The sequence below is a fragment of the Gopherus flavomarginatus genome, chromosome 6 (genome assembly GCF_025201925.1).
Source record: "Gopherus flavomarginatus isolate rGopFla2 chromosome 6, rGopFla2.mat.asm, whole genome shotgun sequence".
In the NCBI taxonomy this organism is placed as follows: Eukaryota; Metazoa; Chordata; order Testudines; family Testudinidae; genus Gopherus; species Gopherus flavomarginatus.
The window spans coordinates 42,452,534-42,478,203 of record NC_066622.1 but is presented as its reverse complement, the minus strand read 5'-3'; the positions used below and the strand labels follow the sequence as shown (position 1 = coordinate 42,478,203).

The 25,670-nt window shown below is 41.0% G+C and overlaps 1 protein-coding gene across 4 annotated transcripts in view; it reads right to left on the bottom strand.

The window, feature by feature from the left end:
* Window positions 1-25,670, bottom strand: part of PFKFB4 (6-phosphofructo-2-kinase/fructose-2,6-biphosphatase 4) — a 105,990-nt gene that overhangs the window by 69,901 nt on the left and 10,419 nt on the right. The window contains exon 2 of one of the 4 annotated variants that reach the window (XM_050957831.1): window positions 7,391-7,527. The exons of the other annotated variants lie outside the window; for them this stretch is intronic. Coding sequence (XP_050813788.1) covers window positions 7,391-7,394 — 4 coding nt within the window. The 5' untranslated portion in view covers window positions 7,395-7,527. The remainder of the gene's footprint in view (window positions 1-7,390; window positions 7,528-25,670) is intronic. 4 annotated transcript variants of the gene reach the window in all.

The following is a 25,670-nucleotide window of genomic DNA, read 5'->3' as shown; positions in this document are numbered from 1 at the left end:
CTTAGTGTATGTTACACACACACACACACACACACACACACACACACACACACACACACACACACCACCTAGCAGCTGAACAGTATAATACAGTTTAGCATTCCATTAGTATTCTCAGAAGTACCAGCATCAGATGTTGCAGTCATTGTCACATGCATGACACAAGCCAAAAGGAACTAACCATCTTATCCAGTATTGCAACTTCTAAGTCCCTGAAAATCCATATCCCAAAAGAAGAGGGTAGCTACTAAAATTAAACATTTATACATCAGCATGTCCAGATGACTTGCACCCAAGAGTTTCAAAAGAGCTTGCTAAGGAACTCACTGAATTGTTAATGTTGGTTTTCAGTAAGTCTTGGAACATGGGGAAATTCCAGGAGACTTCAAAAAGAGGTAATGTTGTGCCAATATTTAAAAAGGGTAAACAGGATGACAGAGACAATTATAGGCATCAGTCTGACACTGATCCCAGGAAAGGCAGTGGAATAGCTGATATGGAACTCGATCAATAAAGAATTAAGGAGGACAACATAATTAACGCAAGTCAATATAGGTTTATGGAAAATAGACCCTGTCTATAGATCTATTTTTGATTATATTACAACTTCGGTCAATAAAAGTAATAGGTGTTGATCTTGCCTTCTGTAAGGTGTTTAACTTGGTACCACGCATTTTGATTAAAAATAGAATAATATAAAATTAAAATGTCACACATTAAATGGATTAAGAACTGGCTAACTGACAGACCTCAAAAGGTAACAGTAAGCAGGGAATCCTCAAGCTGGTGTGTTTTTAGTGGGGTCCTGCAAGGATCAGTTGCTGGCCCTATACTATTTAACATTTTTACTAATGACCTGAAAAAAAACCCAAAATCATCACTGACAAAGTTTACAGATGATACAAAAGTTGGGGGACTGGTACATAATGAAGAGGATAGAGTGCTCTGGATCACTGGGTGAGCTGGGCACCAGCAAAGAATAAGCATTTTAACATGGCCAAACGGAACGTCATACATCTAGAAACAAAGAATGTTGGCCATACTTACACGAGGGGGGGGACTCTATCCTGGGAAGATCTGGGGGTCGTGGTGGATAATCAGCTGAAAATAAAATCCCAAAACAAACAAAAATTGACTCTGCAAATTGGTTGACTAAAACTGGAACATATTTTATGGTATTAGGACTTCAGGTGTGTGTTGCATGACCTCAGAGCTAAGAATTTGACTTGGGGCTTTGGTAATCCATAAAGAGTAGGTTTACTAAGTGAGCTAAAAATCAAGTGTTTGGGAGCTATATTACATGTTACATTTGCAAGTTACATTCTGCTATTTGACATAAATCACAACTCCAAGCAGTACGTGCTGGAATGTTTTTCATTTTCTGCATAGCTTTTCTGATTTGAAGGTATCTTACTGAAGCCAGGTGCAGGTCTCAGACTGTTACAGAGATGTATGTTTGTGATGTCACAGAAGAGGTATAATTGAACAGAGATTAAAGAGAATCATTTCTAGGAATCCTTTCCCTTGACTTGGTACTTATGACACTTTGATTAAGAAGCCAGAACACACATTAAATGCATTAAAAATTGGCGGATAGGCCTCAAAATATAACTGTAAATGGGGAATCATCAAGAGAGTGTTTTTAGTGGGGTCCTGCAGGGATCAGTTGTTAAACATTTTTATTAATGGCCTGGAAGAAAATATAAAATCATCACTAATAAAGTTTGCCAATGACACAAAAATTGGAGAACTGAAAAATAAGGAAAAGGACAGATCACTGATGCAGAGTGATCTGGATCACGTGGTAAGTTGGGCACAAGCAAACAATAAGCATTTTAATATGGCAAAATGGAAAGTCACATCTAGAAACAAAGAATGTTGGCCATACTTACAGGATGAGGGACTCTATCCTGAGAAGCGGTGACCAAAAAACCACTTGGGGGTCATGGTGGGCAGTCAGAGGAACAGGAGCTCCCAGTGCAATGCTGTGGCCGAAAGGGCTAATGCGATCCTCGCATGTATAAACAAGGAAATCTCAGTAGAAGTAGAGTTTTTTCACTTCTATTTGGCACTGGTGTGACTGTTGCTGGAATACTGTGACCAGTTCTGGTGTACACAATCCAAAGATGTTGATACATTGGAGAGGGTTAGAAGAAGAGCCACGACAATGATTAAAGAATTAGAAAACACGCCTTATAGCGACAGACTCAAAGAGCTCAATCTATTTAGCTTAACAAGGAGAAGGTTAAGGGATGACTTGATCATAGTCTACAAGTATCTACATGGGTAACAAAAATTTGATCATAGAGAACCTTCAGTCTAGCAGTGAAAGGTTTAACATGATCCAATGTTTGTAAGATTAAACTAGACAATTTCAGACTGGAAATAAGGCTTTAATTTTTAACAGCCAGGGTAATTAATCACTAGAACAATTTACCAAGCATCACCGGCATTTTTTAAAACAAAATTGGAGTTTTTTTTTAATATATGGTCGAGGAATTATTTTTGGAGACATTAAATACTCTGTGTTATACAGGAGGTTAGACTAGATGATCACAATTGTCCCTTCTGGCTTTGGAATCTGTGAATTTGCGATATTTTAGCCCTGCTGAGGAGTAATAACAACATTCTCTAGACACCTGACTTATTCATGAATTATGTATGTGTACAGAATGCACATGATCCAGGCACATATTCACATTGTTACTTCCATTCTGCTGATCAGCTCCATATTTGCGAGTTTACAGTACTGGGCATTGAAAGGTACAAGAATCCAGATCCTTGGCAAGGAAGATTCTTGTACATATCAATATTGAAAGAAAGAGTGATGGTGCATGTACATGCCTACGGATCTAAAGAACCTCCTGACACAACAAGTAGTTACACACATTTTCTCTTCAAAGTTCTACTTCACAAAATAAAAATTGAAGTACGACATTTCTATGAAAAAAGAACAGGAGTTCTTGTGGCACCTTAGAGACTAACAAATTTATTTCAGCACAAGGTTTCGTGGGCTTCAACTCACTTCTTCGGATGCATATGGTTCACAGTAACTCAAAGCATTATATATTCATTTTCCTCTTACCTCCACTCCTGTGTATTTTATCTTCCACTTCTCTGTTTGAATGCACATTATATATTAATACAATAAAAGCTTGCTCTAGTGTAATTTAGGATATGTCCATATGACCTAATTGAATTTGGAAGAGGGTCAGGAAATAATTACATTACAATAATTACATCACTGTACTGTTTCTACCAATACCTTCCTGCTAGCTCCTTCACATCGAGTACCACCTCCAATATATACCATGCAATATTAGTTGCTCAAATGAAGCTGCAGAGAAGTAGGGAAAAGGAAAGCAGTGATTACACATACCAAAAGGAAGAAGTAGAGGAGCAAAAACCCCATTAGCTATTCTGAATAGAGACTCAGGACCAGCATAGTCAATCCCCACAGTTCAAAAATCAGGAGTTAATGCCTCCTTCCCCCTGAAAGTTATCAATTGGCTTAAAAATCATGATTTTTTTTAAAGGCAATAAATTATGGGGTTTTGTTTGCCTTTAGTTTTTTAATTATTTTTCACTTGCATTTTCAAGCTTTTCTCTGCAACCATGAGAGCCTAGAAACTTATTCTTTTTTTTCCCCAAGTGAAAGCTAAGATATTTGAATGACGTAACATGGATCCTGGAGCTAAGGCTTTAAGAAAAAACCCACCAGAAACAGTGATAATTGTCAGCATTGAGCATCATATGAAGATACTATAGGAATGAGGAATTTTAACAAGGTTTTGCTGAGTTTAAAGAACTCATTTGTAACAGTACTATGGCATGCAGTGATCTGACTTTGTATTTGCAAACAAGAACCACCACTCAGTTATAGATAAGCTACATTAACAACTCTTTACAAAAGAACTCCAATTCAGCAGTGGTGTGTAAGGCCGTCAACTAATGCAAGTAATTCTTGTTACCATGGCACATATCTCACAGGTTGAAATGCAGTTCTCATTTCTGTCTTAAGAAATATAATGGGAGTGTTAAGCTCTAAACATTCTTTAAAAGCTGAGGGGATGGTCATAGCACTACAGCCAATATATCAATGCTGCTGCACATTGAAATGGCATCATTATAAATGGCTTACTTATGAGTGATTATAACCATTTTTGGTTTTTATTGAGAGAGATCAGCATCCAGGACACTAGGGTTTTGCCAGTGTATTCCCACCCTCTCCCTTACAGCTGTGGGATTTTTTCTTTTCTCTGTTTAAATTCAAAGAAAACAGAATCGTAAAACTCCCGCTCTCACCCAAACATGGGGCAAAGTCTATTTGGTTTTATGAAAGCTTGACTTCTCCTATACTAATGCACTTCCCATGTCTTATGAAAACTTCCCTAAGTGCTTAACCAAGAAGCTCAGTAGCACATGCTTAAATATGCACATGTTTAGGTGGATGCAGGATTGGGACCTTGAAGTCCACCTTCTGATCTAGAGGCAAGTTTAAAAGTTATTATTGACAAGACTGCTGGAGTGAAGTTTTTTTAAAAGTACACACAAACACACAGAGTGTGTGTATGGTAAGCAAATGTCTCAAGAATGACAAGGAAAATAAAAGCCAAGATGAAACCTTTTTGTGAGGGTGACACATTGCTAAGTAGATTACATCTACACTCACCCACACACACTCACCAAAGATTATCAACTTTTATTCTTGTAAGGGAAGTGTTAAGATATCCAGATATAAAAATGATTTTTTTTACTGATCAGCTTGCACTGCAGTGTGAACAATTACTTGAGTTCTGAAAATGAGAAAAATTATTTTATAAAAAAATGTTTTGGAAAGAACACTGCCCAACAGATGGCACTACTGCTACTTTTTCATCTTGCAAGAGTGCATAAGGAGCAGAACCTGACAAACCAAAAGCTATATTACATTAGCGCTCTATACTCTTTTTAAAACCAGGGGCGGCTCTAGACATTTCGCCGCGGGGGGGGCGCTCTGCCGGTCAGCGGTCCCGCGGCTCCGGCCAAAGCTGCGGGACCAGCGGACCCTCCGCAGGCATGCCGCCGAAGGCACCCTGCCTGCCGCCCTCCCGGCGACCAGCAGAGCGCCCCCAGCTTGGCGTGCTGGGGCCTGGAGCCGCCCCTGTTTAAACCCCCCTACTATCCTGCAGAATATTTCAGTCTTTCAATGCTTTACATACAAGGCTGGACTATTTCTTTAAATATAAAATATAGCTGTATAATACACACACTTTATTAAAGGTTCCAGACCAAATGCTACATTCAAAGAAGCCTTTTGAAGGTAGTTAATATGTTGGCAACTGAGGATCAGAACACAAACCTGAACTGTATAATTATATTAGATTAACATGTATTTTGATATTCTATGCACAACAGTTACAAAGTTTTAAGAAAAGTAGTTCCTAAGCATTCAGACCAGTATCATGTGGATGCTGCATGAACACTTTGAAAGAGATTCAGAATCAAAGACACGTAATTCGCCGTTATATAAAAACATCACCACACTAATAAAACACATTAATGCTCTACAAAAGACAGTCTCATCAGCAGATTTCTAATTGACCTGATTAGCTTTCTAAAGAAATATTTTAACTATGTAATTCCGACTGGTTGGTATCTTTACTTCCTTTCATGTTTTCACTTCACAAGTCACTTACAATTAGTTTCGCTTAGGACAGAAAACTGGACACAAACCAAACCTGGGGCAATAATTGGGAGACAGAGAGAGAGAGAGACACAGAGAGAGAATTTTATTTACTTAAATCCCAATGCTGCAGACATTTCAGTGCGAGTAACTTTAGAGGTTAGGTGTGTGTTTGCAGCACTGGGGCCAACAAGATACCAAGTTCAGTCCTTTTAAACCTTCACAGAATGTTAGCATTAAAATGTAACAGCCACAGATACTAACTTATTCCAAGCCTCCCATGACTATCTAGTTCATACAGCATTGTGTGTTTAATACACCAAATTTCAAGTACAATAGACATGGGATTATACAAGTCTTATTTCCTGGAAAACAAGACAAATCAATTCCTTTGGACTTTACCCAAGTAAATCCCATAGACAATCTATTAATCCCATTCAATTTGCTAAACCATTCCATCGCAGTAGTAAACTCATGTAATAAAAAAAAAATGTTACTATTCTATTCAATTTACTGACAAAAGTAGATGATCACTGTTATACACACACATTCTGAGAGGGGCTGAGTATGCCAATCTCTCAAAATGTCAAATACTAATTTATTAGGTTTATTCATTACATTTAGCCTGAGCAATTCTGTTTGTCTGAAGCAATTCTGTTTCTGCTCTGTCACAAGATCAAATAAAAAATGAATCCCTGCAGTATCAAGCATTCGTTACCTAATTTGAAAAGGAGGTCAGAATAGCCGATGTCTTTAAATTTTACAGTCCACACACACGAGATAACACACTAAGCGCGTGTACCTAGTGAAAATACAGTCTCAAATTCTCATTACTTTCCAAAGCAACTAAAGACAGATTTATTTTTCACTTTTAAACCAGGGTATCACCAGTTAGTTTAAATAATCCTTTCCTGAAATGCACTTATTTCCATAGATTTCAACTGAAAAAGAGTCCAAGTTTCAGAACCTTTAAAATAATACATTATACATCAGAATAATATTTTATATTAAAAAATTATATGAAACCAAATTCCAAAAGAGCCTCTTCAAACAGGTAAAATAATGCAAGGTGTTTTTTTAAAAGGATGTGGGAGATATTAAATAAAAATACATAATTCATACATAGCATTAGAGATAATGTTTGTATTCAAAGAAATTTACAAATACAAGCATGTTCTTCAATGCATGCTCTAACATACTACTTAGCTGAAGATGTGCCATACCTTTAAGCCACATTATTTGCACATACTGCCAAGGGAGCAAAGGAAATCTCTGATGGTTCCTCACTAGTAAAACAAAACTCAAACAGCTCATCAAAGCTGTGGCAGATCCTTAGATGGTCAGCTGACTGCCTTGGGTGTGCTAGCTGGCCAATACTCAGCATGAAATTATAAGTCACTATCCTTCTGACTGGCCAATGCTACAACATTCTCAAAGGAAAATTGTGATTGATAAAGAATTTTTTTAAAAAATTTGCATGGAGAAAACCGCACTCTCTAAATTTCAAGATTTGGATCTGGGGATGGAATGACAAGGTGCAAAAATCACTACACACAAAACAAACATAACAAAGCAGGTTACCCACCCTTCCATGTTTAACTTTAAAACACAATCTCTAGATAGCCATCTGCCAGGTCCAACCTAGGTCAGAAGGGGCAGAGGAAAAACATGCTCCCCTTACCAACATCTTCACATAAGGTTCTGTGATGGAAGAAACATTCTTACCCATGTTTGTGGGAAACGGGGAGCCCAGATTAAGTTCCTCTCTCTCCTGTTTAAGAGATGCATGTGGCTAATGCATCACCACAAATGGACTTCACGAAACACAGACGTAGAAGCAGCTGCTGATCAAGAACTGTGAACTGAATGACAACATTCCATCAAGCCAGGAGAAAAGTAACCAAGATAACAAAGGAGACTATCACAAAGAGAATGCTGATGCTGAAAAGACTGAACACGAAAGAGAGAATCCAACAGGAAATGTCTTTAGCAATAAACATGTAACTACATTAAACCTTGCTATGTTGCCATATTTTATAAGGTAAGGAGCCAGATTACGGCTTGGAGGGGAAGTCCATGTAAATCCCAGGAACTGAAGGAAGGAAATGATACTGGTGATTCAATAGGTGGCTCTCTTTCTTGTGGGTTATCATTGAACCAATACTCTTGCACAATGACAAAGCACACTGTACTTAAGGAAATGCCATCTTTCAGATGATATAAAAAACAAAGGTCTATTTAGTCATTAACATATTACAGAGATTCACAAAGAGAATGAGACAGGTTCTGTGCCCTCAAGAGCTTCAAAAGAAGAGAATGAGGAATGAAAGAAACGGATGCAACAAGCAGCAAAGTGACACAGTTTAAGTTCAGTCCATGTCTTCTTTGTTCCATTTCTGCAATTGTTTTGATTATATAACTATTTCCCTTCTTCCCAACCATTCTGCTGCCCTAATCTGCTTCCCACCATTTGAAATGCCTTCCTTTGTTCCTCCACTTACTTAGCCCAATCCCTACCTGTACCTATTGGGTTCCGAGAAGTAGGCGGGCAGAAGCCCGCCCACTGCTAAAGGATCCCCACCCCAGCCTAAGGGGAGGATCCACGGGACCTGAAAATTCAACTGAGTTCGGGGGACAACTAATAAAACAACAAGGACAGGAGTGCGATCAGAGGGTCAAAAGAAGGGACCCTGATGGGGACACTGAGCAGAGAATCCTGGACAGCGCTCACTGCTCCTCGAAGGCGTCAAGGGAGCCAGTGGACGCCACCCAGAGGAACTCTGCCCGGATGCTTGAACGGACAGAGGATCAGAAAGAAGCCCCACAGTCACAGGAGTCTCCGTCAGCCAACCTCCTCTCCTTCAATCCCTACCTGTACCTATTGGGTTTCCGGGAAGTGGGCGGGCTTCCCGCCCACTGCTAAAGGATCCCCCCCCAGCCCAAGGGGAGGATCTACAGGACCTCAGAACCCAACTGATTTTGGGGGACAACTAATAAAAGAACAGGGACAGGACTGAGGTCAAAGGGTCATAAGAAGGGAGCCTGACGGGGACACCGAGCAGAGAACCCCGGACAGCGCCCACTGCTCCTCAAAGGCATCAAGGGAGCCAGTGGACGCCGCCCAGAGGAACTCCACCTGGATGCGTGAACGGACAGAGGTTCAGAAAGAAGCCCCACAATCACAGGAGTCTCCATCAGCCAACCTTCTCTCCCTCAATCCCTACCTGTAGTGGGGCAGCTGCCCCATTCCTGCAGAAAAGGGGTTAAAAGCAGCCCTGGAGTGGGCTGTGGCTGGAAATAAGGAGAGTGAGAACAGCTGGGGGAAGCTGACTGTGTTGCTGACCACAGGTGTGGTCAGCTCAGTCAGGGCCCAGCTGCCCCTGATAAGAGGGCTGTGGAACAGGAGCTGGAAGGAAACACACACTCTAGTTTCTGAGAGGGAAGGACTTGGCTGCCTGGAAGCTGAGTAGGGTACCTAGGGTGGAGCAGTTCCAGGGAAGGGCAGAGGGAGCTGGGGAGCTCCAGCCTAGTAGAACCCCGGGCTGCAGGCCTTCATGAAGGCCTACAAAGGTACTGGGGCTGCAGAGGGGCAGCCTGGGAATAGGCAAAGGCAGCAGGTCCTAACTCCGCTTGCCGATAAGTGGTTTATAGACTGCAGTCGGCCCCAGTGAGCAGGGGCAAGATAGTGAGTAGCAATAGCCACTGAGGCAAGGTGGAGATAGAGGGTTGGGGGTTCCCCTGGGTGGGAAAACCAAGATTGTGGTTTACTGCTGGGGCAGAACCCTGATGTAGAGCGACACAGAGGTCCACGAGGAACATGGGGGCCAGCAGCAGGTGAGATACAGGCCTGCAGAGGGTGCTCCAGGCTGGGAGAGCTAATTCCCAGGACAACCAGCAGAAGGCACCGTGCCAGTGAGTCTCACCCTGCCACACTACCCAACAGTCTCTCCACCAAAATTGAGAAAACAGTAAAACAAAGTATCCCAGCACTTTAAGCATCCAGAACTACCAACATGGCAAAATATAGGGGAAGGTAAGCAATTCAACTGGGTCACCTTATGATCTTTCCCTTGGTAGCTCCTTCAAAGCCAACTGAAGTTAATGGGAGTCATGCATCAGGCCCTTATCCACACTGAAGGGTGTGGAAACTTAGGATCCTGAGCACCTTTAATAATCAGACCCTTAATATCATATTCTGTTTTAAACAGGTGAGCGCAATATTGCTACCATTAGTTCTTTATTATGTCTTCTATGATTATCTAGAGAGAGAGAAAAACCTCCATGTGTTGACAGCACAATTATCTTTATTTCAAAGGTTGGTTCATGTTAACACATGAACATCAAAAGCCACACGAGTCAGTGTATGAAAAAATAAGCTTTTTGTAATTCAACTAAATCCCCTCAGTTTTCAGACAATTTGAATGCAAGATAGTGTTCAAGTTCTCAGTCTGCACTGTTAGCAAGTACACCAAGTGAGAAACTAAATCACATCCATATTAATAAAACTCATCTGATGAAGTAAGAGAACTGATAGGGTTTAGTCATCCAGTTACCTCATCCCAACATCTCTTTTGTGGGAGAGAAAGTAAATACCCAATGAATTTGCATTTATGTTGTTTCCCAGAATCATTCACTGAAACATCCCAACCCATCTTGCCCAGACAATGAATTACAAGCCATGGATGTGTAGCCCTTAGAGGAGCATTTGTGAATGTCTGGGTTGATTCTCACAGTTAGGTGCAGAATAATAAATTACATAGTGATGATCTGAGCTAATGGTAACCAGATACTGGAATTCTTGCTGCATCTACAGTTTTGAAGATTTGCTTAGCGTTATTACAAAAGAAAATTATGCTAATACACATTGGAAATGCCCATTTGGAGCATATGCTTCTCTCAGGAGCACACAGAATCTATAAGATAGCATTATAAATTAATTGATATGATTGGGGTACATCTTATCAGAGAAGAGTAATATCACAACAGCCTATATATTATATGAGTAGGGCCCTACCAAATTCATGGCTGTGAAAAATGTGTCACAGACCATGAAATCTGGTCTCCTCCGTGAAATCTGGTCTGTTGTGGTCTTTTATCCTAACTACACAGATTTCACGGAGGAGACCAGCATTTCTCAAACTAGGGACCCCAACTCAAAAGGGAGTTGCCAGGATATTGTAGGGGAGTTGTGGTATTAACATCCTTGCTTCTGTGCTGCCTTCAGAGCTGGGTGGCTGGAAAGCAGCAGTGCTGGCCAGGCATCTAGCTCTGAAGGCAGCACAGAAGCAAGGATGGCAATACCATGACCACCCCCCCCACACACACAATAACTTTGCACTGTCCCCACACAATAACTTTGCACTGTCCCCACACAACCCATCTTTTGTATCAGGACCCCTACAGTTACAACATAGTGAAATTTCAGATTTAAATATCTGAAATCATGAAATATACTATTTTAAAAATCCTATGACCATGAAATTGACCAAAATTTGCTAGGGCCCTATAATATGAGAATCCCAAGCACAGCCAAATGGTTGAAACAGCACAACACAGCAAAGAATATTTTCATTTGTTAAAGAGATGAACAGTCAGTCATTGCTGTAGTATCACAATCATTTCCTCCTTTGTTACCCTTATATAAACCCAAACCCATTCTTAGAAGCTTGATCTTAAGTAAAGTTTTACTCCCCCCTCTTTTAATATAAGAAGAAGTCACTTAATCAGGTTAACCAGGTTCAGAGAGTTGTATGAAATACCACTTATACGGAAACAGAACAAAATATTGGGGGTGAGGGGATGAATAAGTACACCAATTAGCTGCTGATGCACTCATGTAAAAATACCCTAGTTTTAATATTTACAATGGCCTAAGATAGTGTACAGACCTAGGCTGGTCCACTTTAGCTCACCTCCTCTTCCTTTAGAGTTGCAATATTGTTAGAACAGCAGCTATTTTGCAAACTAGTCAGGCAACACCCACCCACCCACACACAAAAAAAAGATACATTATAATAACCTCATACACAATGAGGAAACAATGGTCCAGATCCTCAACTGATTTCCATTTTCTTCAGATGAGTGTCTAGCACAATATCTTTAACAATTTCTGTTTTAAACCTGCCAATTATAGGGTAATGGTAGACCGATGCACATGCTGATTAAAAGAATTTCATTGTGTACGTTTCTGAAAATGTAAGTGTTTAAATCTTGTAACTAACTTTGTACAGACTTGGGGAGTTCAAACTAAATATGGGGGTGTGGGAGATGTGTGCGCCTGTCTGTCTGGGGATATTCATACAGAGAAGTACCAACATACAGTATAAAGAAATGACACAGCATCTACAAAGGTTACCCAATTTCTTTAAAGGACCCAGAGCTGTAGCTGAAAACACCCTCCATTTCCAACATGGTAAATCTATTGAGGACTGTCATGTCTATGCCTTGTTCTGGTAGCAACCAATGATGTTACTACAGCAACAGCACGTACTAAATTACGCAATCTCTGGGCTCTCTGTGGGTGTGTTGTGAAACATTTACAATATTCTTTGTCCTTCCTAGAATTATGATACAGCACTGTCACTTGCAAGTGGATTCAACTGTTTGGAAATTGTGATGCAAGTCAGAAGGCCTGATGCTTAAAAGCATTCAGAATATTTGAGGAGGAAGAGGCAGGGGAAAGAGGAATCTCCTAGTCACTGTGATGTTTCCATCATCTTTTCTGGGCAGATTAAAATGACAACAGCGTTGACTCCCATGTCCTGGAAAATGTTCTTATTAATATTCTGTTCTGTTAAGGTAAGTTTGATACAACAACTCTGCACAATTCACAGTTTGGTTTTGCTTGTGTGGAAGCCAAGATACAGTTAAAGAAACACTGAAGAAAAAAAACCTGCAGCATTTTAAACAAATCCTTACCTGTATTAACACCACTTGAAATTTTTTTAATTTACAAATTATTTCATATTTTCAACATATGCTCTGTTTACTCCTTACATTTACAGCATCTTCACTGAAGAATAAGATACCATCACAAAAAAGTAGTAGTAATGGAGGTTACTTACCTGTAACTGGAGGGTCTTCAAGATGTGCAGTCCCTATCAGTTTTCCACCTGTGGGTATGTATGCGCACCACATGCCTGAATCCTGAGTGAAGTGGTGTGTTTGTTTTTCTTTTTGATTTTTACAAGCAGTGTCCATTGGCCCACACATGTACTATAGCTCTCCTTGTACTCCAAACTGAGGGCATAAGGGGTGGTGCGGGTAAACGCCTCTACAATTTATCATTATTACTGCAGCCCAAACAATCCGAAGCAGAGGGGATGAAGGGAGGGTAGAGGAATACAGATAGGACCACGCATCTCGAAGAATCTCCAGGTGAGTAACCTCCATTTCTTCTTTTTCCAGTCATGGTCCCTATGTGTATTTCACACCTGTGAGATTAACATGCAGTAGTCAAACAGGCAGAGACGACATGGGGGGGGCATGCGAGGTCACATGCCCTGCCCCTCAGATTTCCTACTTGGCTCACATGGACTGAGCATGCTCAGTAATACTGCTAAAGCTGACCTCCCCCCTCCCCCCGAAAGTCAACAAGCACGGGTCATCTCTGCAAACAGGAGTTGGGTGTGAGGATATCAAAGTGATAGCTAACTGTAGTACTGCTGCCTCTGCAGCTGTAGCCACAGTGGACAAATGGACCAGAGTGAACATCTCATGAAGGCACCAGAGTGCAACATCTCATGAAGGCATGCAAAGAACTTCAAGCAACTGCTCAACCTATCTCTAGTAGAGGCCTGTCTCTCGGAGATGAAGATGAAGCAGCTTGCCCTCCAGTGGAAATGAGCTGGGACAGCACACAGAGGGAACACACGCATGCAGCCGAGTGATATCAACATTGAACAGAGTAGATCACCACATCGGTAGCATCTGACAACACTTCGAAGATAGCTGACACAGCAGCCCCCAAGAGAACCCCCAATGACCACAGAGTCTAGCAAGGTACGAAGGCACGTCGGCCAGGTTTATTGTCAAACGAAGCACAATGATAGTTCCCTGTAGATTTCTTAGTCTATTTCAGGGCATACTATGAATGTGTGCCCCCTGGCAATGGACTCAGCTCAGTCAGTGGCAGGCCTTTCCACTGCCCCTTCGGCTGGACAAAGACACCGCCCCAGGGATGCATTCTTATCCACAGGTACAAAGAAGTTACACATCACTCCCGACGTATTGAGGTGCAACCCTTCTACGCAGCAAGGTACAACCCCTCTACGCAATAAGGTGACGCCTCTCACCTTGTACATGTTGGTTCAAACAAAACAACTCTATCCATCATATTACCCTTTCGCCCTTGTCATTGGGATGGGTTAGCCTGTTCCTTGTTATCTGTGTAGAACGTACAAGTATGGGAATGTTCTGATATTTAGTGTTCAGTATCTTTTAGGTAGGTCTCTTTTTGCAGCATCAGCCCTTTCCTTGCCAGCTTCTGTGAGCAGGGCCTGCCTCTGGCTCACAGCTTAATTTTGCTTTATGTTAGCAAAGTCTTGACTATTACTTTAGTTCAGGCCTCAGGCCTCATACCGGCCCTCTGATACCAAGGTTTATATCTTAGGGCCTCCTCTTACTACAACCTCTTCTGGGGATGGAGGGAGATGCAAGCTAGTTGATAAAGGGTAATACAACCAAGATCCATTTAGGAAGTCTCTGCACCAATACAGCTTGACTCCTTAATCGCTCTGCTATGGAAACAACTAGTTTAGGTATCTTTCTAATGTCCTTTGTAGATAAAAGGCCAAAGACCTTTTGGATATCCAGAGAACACATCCTTCTCTCTACCTCCAAGGCATGCAGTTGAGAAAAAAAAATTACCTGACTCGTATGAATCTCAGAAACTACTTTAAGGATTAATTTGGGGTGGGAGCATGAGACCTTTTCTTATAGAAGGTAATATATAGCAGGTAACCCATAAGCACCCCCAGCTCACTGACTCTTCTGGCTGACATTACAGCTGTTAGAAAGGCCACCTGCACAGATAGATGGGCCATAGAACATGTGATTAGAGGCTCAAAGGGAGATTTAGAGAGAGACGATCAAACAAAATTGAGGTCCCACAGACATGCAAACTTCACCAATGGAGGAAACAATCTGAGAAGCCCCTTCAGAAATCTAGCTGCAGCAGGTGACTGAAGAACATATGGTGACCTACCGGAGGATGGAAAGCACTGATTGTTGCTAAATGCACTCACAGAGAACTGAGCATGAGACCCAAAAACTTCAGATTAAGTACATACTCTAAAATAGCAGGGATCCCAGCAGATTCTGAAGACAAGGGGAGAAGTGTTTCCATTTTGCTGAGTAGCAGCTCCTCATAGAATTCTTTCTGCTTTGGTTTAGATTGCATCCTTCTGGAACATGAGTGCTCTATTTCCAATGCCTACCCAAATAACAGGCTCTGAGTTGCAACGGTCCCAGACACGGGTGCCTGAACCTGCCCCTGTGCTGTGTTAGAAGCTCTAGAAATGGGGTCATATTCATGGATGGTCAAAGCAAGAGCTTAAGTAGATCTGCAAAACCAGAAGTATCTGGGCCAGTTGAACACAAATCGGGATGACCCAAACTTGGTCTTGGTGAATCTTTGTAGAACTTGTGGTATCAATAAATTGGGAGGGAAGGCATACTCCAGGTGATCCTTCCATGACATTAGGAGGGTATCTACCACTGAGCCTTGCAGTACAAAGGAAATTTCCTGTTCACCCACAAGATGAAAAGGTTCCAGCTCAGCATTCCCCATTGTGCAAATAGATTGTCAAGAACCAAATTGTGAATCCTCCACTTGTGATTTGTGGGAAAATGTCTATTCAGGCTGTCTGCTAGGGAGTTTTGCACCCCGGCTAAGTATGCTGCTTATGGTGTATCAGCCATCATATAACCTTAAGTCCAGAGGGTGACTGCCTCTAAGCGTAGAGGGAGAAATCTTGTTGTCCCCTGCTTGATTATATATATTATATTTTTTGTCATGTTGTCCAACGTTATTTGGACATGTCTGGATTGGATGAGTGAGAGAAAGGCACTGAAGGCACAACAGACCACTAGTAAACATATGTATTCTAAACTCCCACAGGGTCCAGACACCTTGTGCCATTTGCCTGTAGTTAGGGCCCTCCAGTTTTTGGCAAATTGGGCAAGGAGTCTTTCAAATATCTGAGGAGGGAAATGAAGAAGCATCAATAAAAAGGACACACATCTCTAAAGTGCCATCCAAAGAAACTCTGGGGGGTCAGAGTACGATTTGGTAGTGGATGTTGCAGAGGCTGAGTTCCTGGGTTTATAAACTCTCTCTCTCTTACATGGTGGCTCCTGGGGACATTGGTGATATAAAGGCTGAGGAGGCAGTCTTGCCCTACACCCTTGTCTATGGATCCAAGTCCTCAAGGAAGTGGAGAGACTCATCTGTCATCTTGTGGAATAGCTTGACTGGATCAAAGGACAGATCTTGGATAGTATTCGACACCTCTCTAAGGAAACCTGAGGATTTCAGCCATGAGTCTCTCCTCATAAAAATAGTAGTTACATCCCCCTAAATGCAGTATCTGCTGCATCCACCAAATTCTGGAGGAAGTCTTGGTAACCAATCTGCCCTCATCCACCTTAGTGAGGGTTCTAGCCTCCTCAGGGAGACTGTCCTTAAAATCCATAACCATAGCATAATTGACCAAATCGAATTTGGCCAAAAGGGCCTGATAGTTAAAAATCCTGAACTGGAGGGAGGTGGAAGAGAAGACCTTTCTCCACAGGAGGTCAAACCACTTGAGTACCTTATCAGAAGGAGCAGACTTTGGGTGTTGTTGCTTAGATTGCTCTGCAGCCATCTGCACCACCGAGAACAAAGTAACACTTCTCAGGTCTCTTAGAACTGGGAGCACAAGAAGCAAGAGCGTGCCAAACTGTCTTTGTTGGGTCCAGATGCCCTTGGTGGAGACAACAACTTAACTAGGACCAGAAAGCTGCAGAATGTCCAGTAATCTGTGCTGAGGCTCCTGGTCTTCCTCAAGCTGAATCTGTAGCTTTGTCACCACTCTGCGCATGAGTTCTTCATATTGTTTAAAATCTTCTAGCAGAGACAGAGAAGGAGTAACTGCTTCATCTGGTGATGAAGAAATTTCTCCCAAGACTGTCAAAACCTTTGGATCAGCTCATCCTCCTCCAAATATTCCAATGAGGCCAGTTGTGGATGGCCAGGCAATAGCAAATACGGCTCATGCTCTGATCCTGGGAGTCTAGACTCGGACTCCCCCCTCCTCGCCCGATATAGGCAGTAAGATGCCTCAACTAGCAGGTGAGGACCACATGGGACAGGGTACCATCTGTTTCTTGGCCAGTCATGTTTGGTTAGGTGCCAAAAGCCTGATCTTCTGGGGCTTATCCCATGTCACCTCTACCTGGTACCGCAAAGATTTCTGAGGGGCCTCTGCTTCATCCAAAAAAAAGTTGGATCCTATACTATTATGAGAACAGACACAGTGCCAATGGCTGCATCTCGAGGTTGGCAGGTGAGATGGAAGAACGACACTGCACTTTTGGGACAGTCTCTTTTTCAGTGTAACAATGGAATGGAGACTATCCTGATAGGAGGGATGAATGCAGATTGGGAAGAGCAAAGATATCCTCCAAGGAGACATTGTTTTTAGACTGCTGTATGGCACGAGTCCATTGACAGGGCTGTCAAAGATGGACCTTCCTTGGTTACCATGGAAGTTGGCACTTTCTGGGACTCTATTGCTATCAGTACTGCATCCGCTCTAGAAGTGGATGGGCACACCAGGAGCTGTTTATCTTGAGATTTCACCATCAAAGCTGACATCGGAACCCTTGGATCCACACATTGCCTCCTCCTTCCAAGATTTACTCTGACGTAGGTCCCTAGTGCCCATGTGCGCAGGAACTCCCGACTGATGGGGTTGGTGAGGGATCCTCTCTCTTTGGGGAAGTTGTAGACAAAGATGATTTGTCCATATGCCTATGAGAGTGCCCCTACTCTTCTGTAAAGCCTTTTCCTAAGGCTTACCAGTCTTAGCCTCCATTCCCAAACTAGTACTTGGAAAGGGACTGTTGCTGAAACTGATGTATGGAGGGAGAGGGGCAGTCCCCAAGCCAGATATGATTGGGGTCTCATTGCCTTCTCCATCAGATGATATTTTCTAAGTCTCAAAGTTCCCAACCTTCACAAGTTCAGGGGGGAAGGGTGGGGGAAGAGAGCAAGATGCTTCACTTAGCAGAGATGCAAGCCTCAGCCAGGTCACAGAGGCAACTTTGATGTTCATGGCTGACAGAAAAGAAACAAGGGCATAATGCCAGACTTCTCAATTAGGGGGACGAAAGTCACCAGATGTGGGGGAGAAAAAAAACACTAACTTTACTATGTTAGACTATACTATAAAAACTACTAAAAAATTCACTATATACAATATCTTTACAAAAATGATCCCATAGAAAGGAACTGAGGACACTAAAGATTCCAACTCAGCAATAAGGCGGCACTGGAGAGGTGTCAGTCACACTACCCTTTATGCCTTTAGTTTGGAGCACAAGGAGAGCTGGGGGGATGGATGTGCAGGCCAATGGACACTGCTTGTAAAAAAAATCCAGACTCAGGCGCAAAGTATGCACGCATACCCACTTGTGGAATACACATAGGGACCATCACTCAAAGAAGCCTTAGTTGTTGACAAACTGTTTTGAGATCCTTTTATAGAAGGAACTACAGAAGAGCAGAGTATTATCATAATGGACTCAGAAAATATAGCTAATCCCCTCCTAACTAAACCCTGCCTAAAGAATTAACAACTCCCCCCAAAATTGAATAAAGACAGTATTTGCAAACCATTCTGTTGCTCTATGCTGTATCAAACTCTATGTACAAACTCTATGCTGTATCCTTCGCCCTACCCTTTGATTTTTTTCCATTGAGACTGTTACCTCTTCAGGGAAGAGACCATCTCTTATTCTCTGTTTGTGAAGTGCCTAACATACAATAGCACCACATTCTCAGTTGGCTCCTAAGCACTGCTTTAATATAAACAAAAGAAAATTTCACAAAAATGATTGACAAATTTTAAAAATGCTAAAAACAAATATCTTTGAAACCTAAAGTTATAACAGATTATAGAAGTAGAGCTACTAAAGTTAATATATTAAGGAATTTAATGTAAGTTGAGAATTCAGTTCAAAATCAGCAAAATAATGAATACACTTAATTTAGGAAGAAATTAGAAGTTGTTGAATGCTTCCATCTCTCACTTGACTTCCATTGGATTTGAAACCACACAGCAGCTTGTATTATGGGGCCCAGATTTCAGATTTTGTAGCTCTACAACTTTTTCTATCCCCAACATGGAAACCTCACACATGAATAAAGCCAAAAAAAATATGGAAATATGCTTGCTTAATACAAGAGGCAAAATCTATCTCTTGGACACAAAAAATGATAGTTTCAAGGAAAAAAACTATAGATAGTTATCTTATAGATGGTAGAGTAAGACAGTCTTATTTATTACATTATTCAGTGGCATGGGTATAGTTTAATAGAAGTACAAACATGGCCAAATTTATTTTTTGGCAAACTAGCAATTTTTCAACCAAAGTGAAAAATTCGTCTATTAAGTAGAGGTAAAATTGTTATTATGTGGTCTTGGAATTCCATTCACATGGTCTTCTCAAAACAACCCTTTGTAAAGAAAACAAGCTGGGACCAGTAATTTGAGCGACAATTAGGATTTATTACATATATTTGGACCAGGAAAAGAAAGTAACATTGTATCTCAGCAACAAGACAAAGATGAGAAATTAGCTTTACCTACACCACACTTTTTAGCCCCACAGATCATAGGCAAAACCTATATGCTGATGATGATGCACAGACCAGTCCAGAGTTAAGCCCAGCTGGGAAGGTGCGGAGCAGAGAGAGACCCCACCTATTCAGGACATATGTGAAGATGTAATTAAATAACAAGCCCTTACCTCCAGGATAATATCAAAGACATGACATTCTACATTTCCAATCTGTGAAATAGAAGGTCTGCACTAGAATGGAAGTTGTTATTTTTTGTGGCAAGCCCCCAGATTTTATATCTAGGTGCTTTATAGACTGATATGAAGACAAGGTCCCTATACACACCCCAAACACAGCGGTTATTACTTCTAAACATAAAATAAAACACTTTAAAAAGGTGGAAAGGCATATGGAACTTGTAGAAAAATCAGATCAGAACTCAGACTCCATTTGACTGGATTTCCTGCTGACCAGGAAGGAGAACATTCATTTATTTACTTTTCTGAAAAAAAAAAAACAAAGAAATGCTGGGACTTAGTTTAGCTGAGGAAATTTGTTTTGTTTATAAAGATGATTTTAAATTTGCATCTGATCCACTGGTAAAAAGATCTAGCATGAGCAGCGTTTTGGTTTTTCACACTGATGTCTGCTGCAGGCGGAGATATTTTGATGGGGCTTAACTTTTCCACCCTTTCGTCCCAACAAAAAAAAAAAAATAAAAAAATCTGGCTCTCTGTCCAGTTGCTTAATATAAAATAATAGAGTGGGTCGTGGGTGGATCATCTATTTCTTCTGCATTTCATTGGCATTTACAGGGAAGTGAAGGTCGGATGCTATTTTCAACCTTCTTTCAGTCACAGAGGTCAGTCAGCATTTATAAGCTAAGATCAGCAGCTTTTGTGGAGGGCAGTGAAATAATTGCAGTTCATTTCCCTACACTCCCAGCCTGTTCAACAAGAGGATTTCTCCTAGTTTGTCCAGACGCAACAAAATCTGCAAAGAAAAAGAAACTGTAGAACTAGCTTACAGTTCATCTGCTACTAATCAAGAGTGTGACAACTATTAGAGTATTATTGTACTGTTTACTAGCCCAACTTCTCACAGTTTAATATATGTCACTGATAAATATCTAGTCACTGAGAGTTCTCACTTGTGAACAAGGTATCTGAAAGTAATACCAAAAATGTTAATAAAAGTTATATTTTAAAAATTGTTAATCCGTTTCTATGTGTGATAAGGAATCTCAGCTGAGGAAATCTCCAATTCCTGCTATTAATATTGAGCAAATAGCTTTTTCCCTTCCCCCACACCCCCCACAGCATAATTAAATGTTTTATCAATCAGACTCTGGTCCATGTGACCCCTTTAATTTTTCCACTATAAGTGGACTGAACTCTGCAATTTAAAATTTAAATTCTGTCCTTGGATTTAACATAACAGAACTCTACTGTAAAAACAACTGGATATGAGCAAGACTCCTCTCCAGCCCCTTTGATAATTCTCACTGAAAGAGCATTACCATCCAGATCCATAGACACATGAGTTCCCAAACCATCCACATGCAATTGGAGATTAATTCTTTCAAAGATACAAAACAAGTTCTACTAGCCATATTAGCATCATGGTAGGCAATTTGTAGCCCTAATCAATTTTACCACAACTTAACATACTTCATCTACAAACCCAAAAGTTGTGAAATTATTTCGTATCTTTGGAAGTAATTGCTTTTGTTGACAATCTGTTTCTAACAACTGAAGCTAGGATTTTCAAAGGAGCCTAAGAGAATTGGATGCCTAACTCCTATTGAAACTGAATATGACTGGGTATGTAACTCCCTTAGCCTCCTTTGAAAATCCAGTGATGAATGTACCACAGATTAGTATGAACAAGGGACAAAAGTCAGCACCCACAAGAAATGGCATTCAAAAAGATCTGATTTATATACATGAAAAATCCTCGAGTCAGACTCCATTGTATGTTCTATGCAGAAACTTGCATGATGTGTCTTTTGTTTCCAGCACTCCACTTACAAGATGTCATGACCTCATCCAACAACACGACAAGCTGTACTCATAACACTTTGTATATTTTGTACCATTGCAAAAACAAGTTATATTTTCTGTTATACTCACAGGTTTTTATTTTGATTAATCATTTTTTCTCAAATACACTTAGGATTTTACAATACAGATTGTAAAAAGGAATGTGAAACTGTCAGTTTTAAAAACAAATTCAACATAAATATTTACACCTGGCACATAAGGCCAACACAGTACTCTACTTTTCTGAACATCAACTGCTTTTACAGAAAAAGAATCAACGTCCAGTTATATCAAGTTCACACCTCTGAGGTGAGCAGAGAAGAGGGCAGCTCAGTTTTACTGCTGCAGCTGTTCAGTTGCACAGTTTTCAATCGTACTGGGTCCCATCCTGCAAATACTAGCCACTATATAGTCTAGGTAGTATTTCTAAGACGGGCATGACTGGCGCCAGGGTTTCTTGCGCCCTAGGCACACGGCCATTTCACCGCCCCCCGCACTGATCTGTTGGTCCGTGGCTCTCGTGGAGCTGCCGCAGGCATGCCTGCGGGAGGTCCACCGGAGCCGCGGGAGCAGCCGACCGCCCGCAGGCATGACTGCGGCAGCTCCACTGGAGCCGCCTGCCACCCCCTTGGCAAAATGCCACCCCCTCAATAATCCTGGCGCCCTAGGCGATTGCCTAGGCTGCCTAAATGGTAGCGCCGGGCTTGAAGACGGGGCCTATATTTATAGCTATTTAACGTAAATCATTTGTACATATCTATCATTCCTGTTAGTAACTTCTTTGGTGATCAAAATCTGTGAAAACACCTGTTAAAAAAAAATCACTCCCTCAAAGTTTTGACATAGCAAGAATCAGAGTGTTTTTAATATCCTATTTTTTCTCCACTTGCGTCTTGGCAAGTATCACTCACTGAGATATTGTAAGCTGGCAGCACTTCATGCTACAGCCTATTCTTTGGACTTCTGTCCCTTCTTACTGAGGAAGAAGCACTGAGTCAATTATTGATTGGGATTGTCTATACATGCCTTAGAGGAATCACTTATACAGACTGATCAAGAAACCATCATTAACCATCAGGCCAAATACTATCCTATACCTAAATCTTCCATTTCTGGACATTACTGTTGAAAAGGTTGTGATGAGACAAGTCCGTCCTAAATGGAAACTGGGCTTAAAAAAATCACACATCAGCCAAAATTTAAATAATACTTTTTTCACTTCAGCTAGAATGAGGAGATTAGGATAGTCATTAAAATCTGCACTCTACACTCTGAATACATAGTGGGTTCTTCTACATATTTTTTAAAAAAATATTTTTCAAACTTCCTACTGCTCAACCTCGTTGGCTTTACCAGCAATGAAAGCCTTCGGGTTGACAGGCCACAAGATTCATAGATTGCAAGGCCAGAAGGGACCATTGTCATCATATAGTCTGACTTCCTGTACAACTCAGCCCATAGAGAACTTCCTCATAATTAGAAAAACATCCAATCTTGATTTAAAAATTACCAGTGATGGAGAATCCACCACGACTCTTGGCAAATTGCTCCAGTGGTTAATTACTCTCAACATAATAAATGTATGCATTATTTCTTGGCTGAATTTGTCTAGCTTCAACTTCCAGACTTTGAATAGTGTTATACTTTTCTCTGCTTGACTAAAGGTATGTCTACAAAGCAAAGAAAAATGTATCCCTTGCCAGCCAACTCAGGCTCACAGGGCTTGGGCTTCAGGGCAAGTTTTATGGATGTGCAGACTTCCATGGTTGGGCCTGAGCCCAAGCTCTAGGACCCTCCCACCCGCAGGGTCCTAGAGCTCAGATTCCAGCTCAAGCCCGGAAGTCTATACAGCCATGAAACAGCCCTGCAGCCCAAGTCCCAAGTTGGCGGGCATGGGCCTGCCACAGGTTTTTCTTTGCTGTGCAGACATATCCTTAAAGGCCCTTTATCATCAATTTTTTGTTCCCCATGCAGACATTTAAGGATTATAATCAAGTCACTCCTTAAGCCTTCTCTTTGTTAAACTAAATAGATTGAGCTCTTTGAGTGCCACTATAAGGCGTGTTTTCTGATCCTTTAATCATTGTTGTGGTTGTTCTCTGAACCCTCTCCAATTTATCAGCATCTTTAGATTGTGCACACCAGAACTGGCTACAGTATTCCAGAAACAGTCACATCAATGCCAAATACAGAGGTAAAATAACCTCTACTCCTACTTGAGATTCCCTTGTTTATACATACATGCAAGGATCACATTAGCCCGTTCGGCACAGCATCGCACTGGGAGCTCCTGTTCAGCTGACTGTCCACCACAACCCCCAAATCTTTTTAAGAGTCATTGCTTTCTAGGATAGTTCTCCATCCTGTAAGTATGGCCAACATCCTTTGTTTCTAGACATATGACTTTCCATTTGGCCATATTAAAATGCTTATTGTTTGCTTGTGCCCAGCTTACCAAGTGATCCAGATCGCTCTGCATCAGTGATCTGTCCTCTTCATTATTTTTCAGTTCCCCAATCTTTGTGTCATTGGCAAACTTTATTGGTGATGATTTTATGTTTTCTTCCAGGTCATTATTAAAAATGCTAAACAGCATTAGGCCAACAACTGATCCTTTCAAGAGCCTACTAAAAAACACACGCACTTCATGAGTCCCCATTTACAATTATATTTTGAGGCCTAACAGCCACTTTTTCATCCATTTAATGTGTGCTATTTACATGTAGTGGGATCAGGCCTTATATCGTGTGATATATCGGTGCTATGTTATATCGTTCTAGTTTCTTAATCAAAGTGTCATACAGTACCAAGTCAAGGAAAAAGATTCCTATAAATGAAACTCTTTAATCTCTGTTCAATTATACTTCTTCTGTAACATCAGAAATAAACATCTCTGTAACAGTCTAAGACCTGCACCAGGCTGCAGTAAGATTCTTTCAAACCAGAAAAGCTGTTTGTGCATAAAATATAAAACATTGTAGCACGTGCTTCTTGGAGTTATCAAATAGCAGACTAACTTCCAAATGTAACACACTTAATGTACCTCCCAAACACTTGATTTTAGCTCACCTGGTAAATCTACTATTTATGAATTACCAAAGACCAAAGTTGAATCCTAGCTCTGGGGTCATGCAACGGATACCTGAAGTCCTGATACCATAATATACACTCCAATTCTAGTCAACCAATTCACAGAGGGTTTTTTGTTTGTTTTTACAGTATAAGACATGCTCTTTTATTAAAACAAATTGTGACTAATTAGGGAGAAAAAGCTTCAGGAGGAAGGAAATGTGGCCTAAGTGGCATTCTGGTTCACCAAAAAAAAAAAAAATTAATTTAAGAGTGAACACATCTAAACCAAGAATACAGACTGCATGCGTGTCCAGAAGGAGGCACATTCCTCCTTTCATACTAACATTCCATCTGTAGGTCTTTTCCAAATGAAAGAAAGTTGATAAAGCGCATCCATTTTACAATTGCTATTAAACCCAATTTGAAAATAAAGAATTTTGCATTGCTTCCCGAGTTAGAATTCTAATCATTTATGATGGTGGTGTGTTATGTATTTGATACTTTCCAGACCAACAAGCTCCTCAAGAAGATGACAATCTAGGAACAGGCAGGGAAGTAAACGGAGCTGAGGGGAAACTGGAAGTAAAGTATGTTGCTTTTTACTTAATAGGTATGTCAAGATTTAATGTAGTCAGCATGGCAGAAATGGATCTTCAAGGAGGACTTTTAATATGCAGAGAGTAGAGTCTTAGGATACCGTACTATACAAAGGGGGTAGCACTGAAAAAAAAAGTATAGAAATGATTGAGGCAGTCAAGGGTGGACATACTGAAAGAGCAAAGTATGATGCATAAAAGGACAAGTTCATATAAGGAGGAAGGGACAGAATTATATAAAGCTTTAAGAGTAACAAGAAGCTGGAACGGGATGCAATAGTCGATGAGGCACAACTAGGGGGATTCAGACAGGGAGTGACAGGACCAAAACAAAAGCAAGGAAGAGGGCTTTTGCATGGACTGAAAATGATAATGTGGACTTTAAGGATGCTAGAAAGACTATAATGTGGGCCTAAGAGAGAGAATATGCTGGAGTATGCAAGAAAGGGAACATGAGGAGGAGGAAG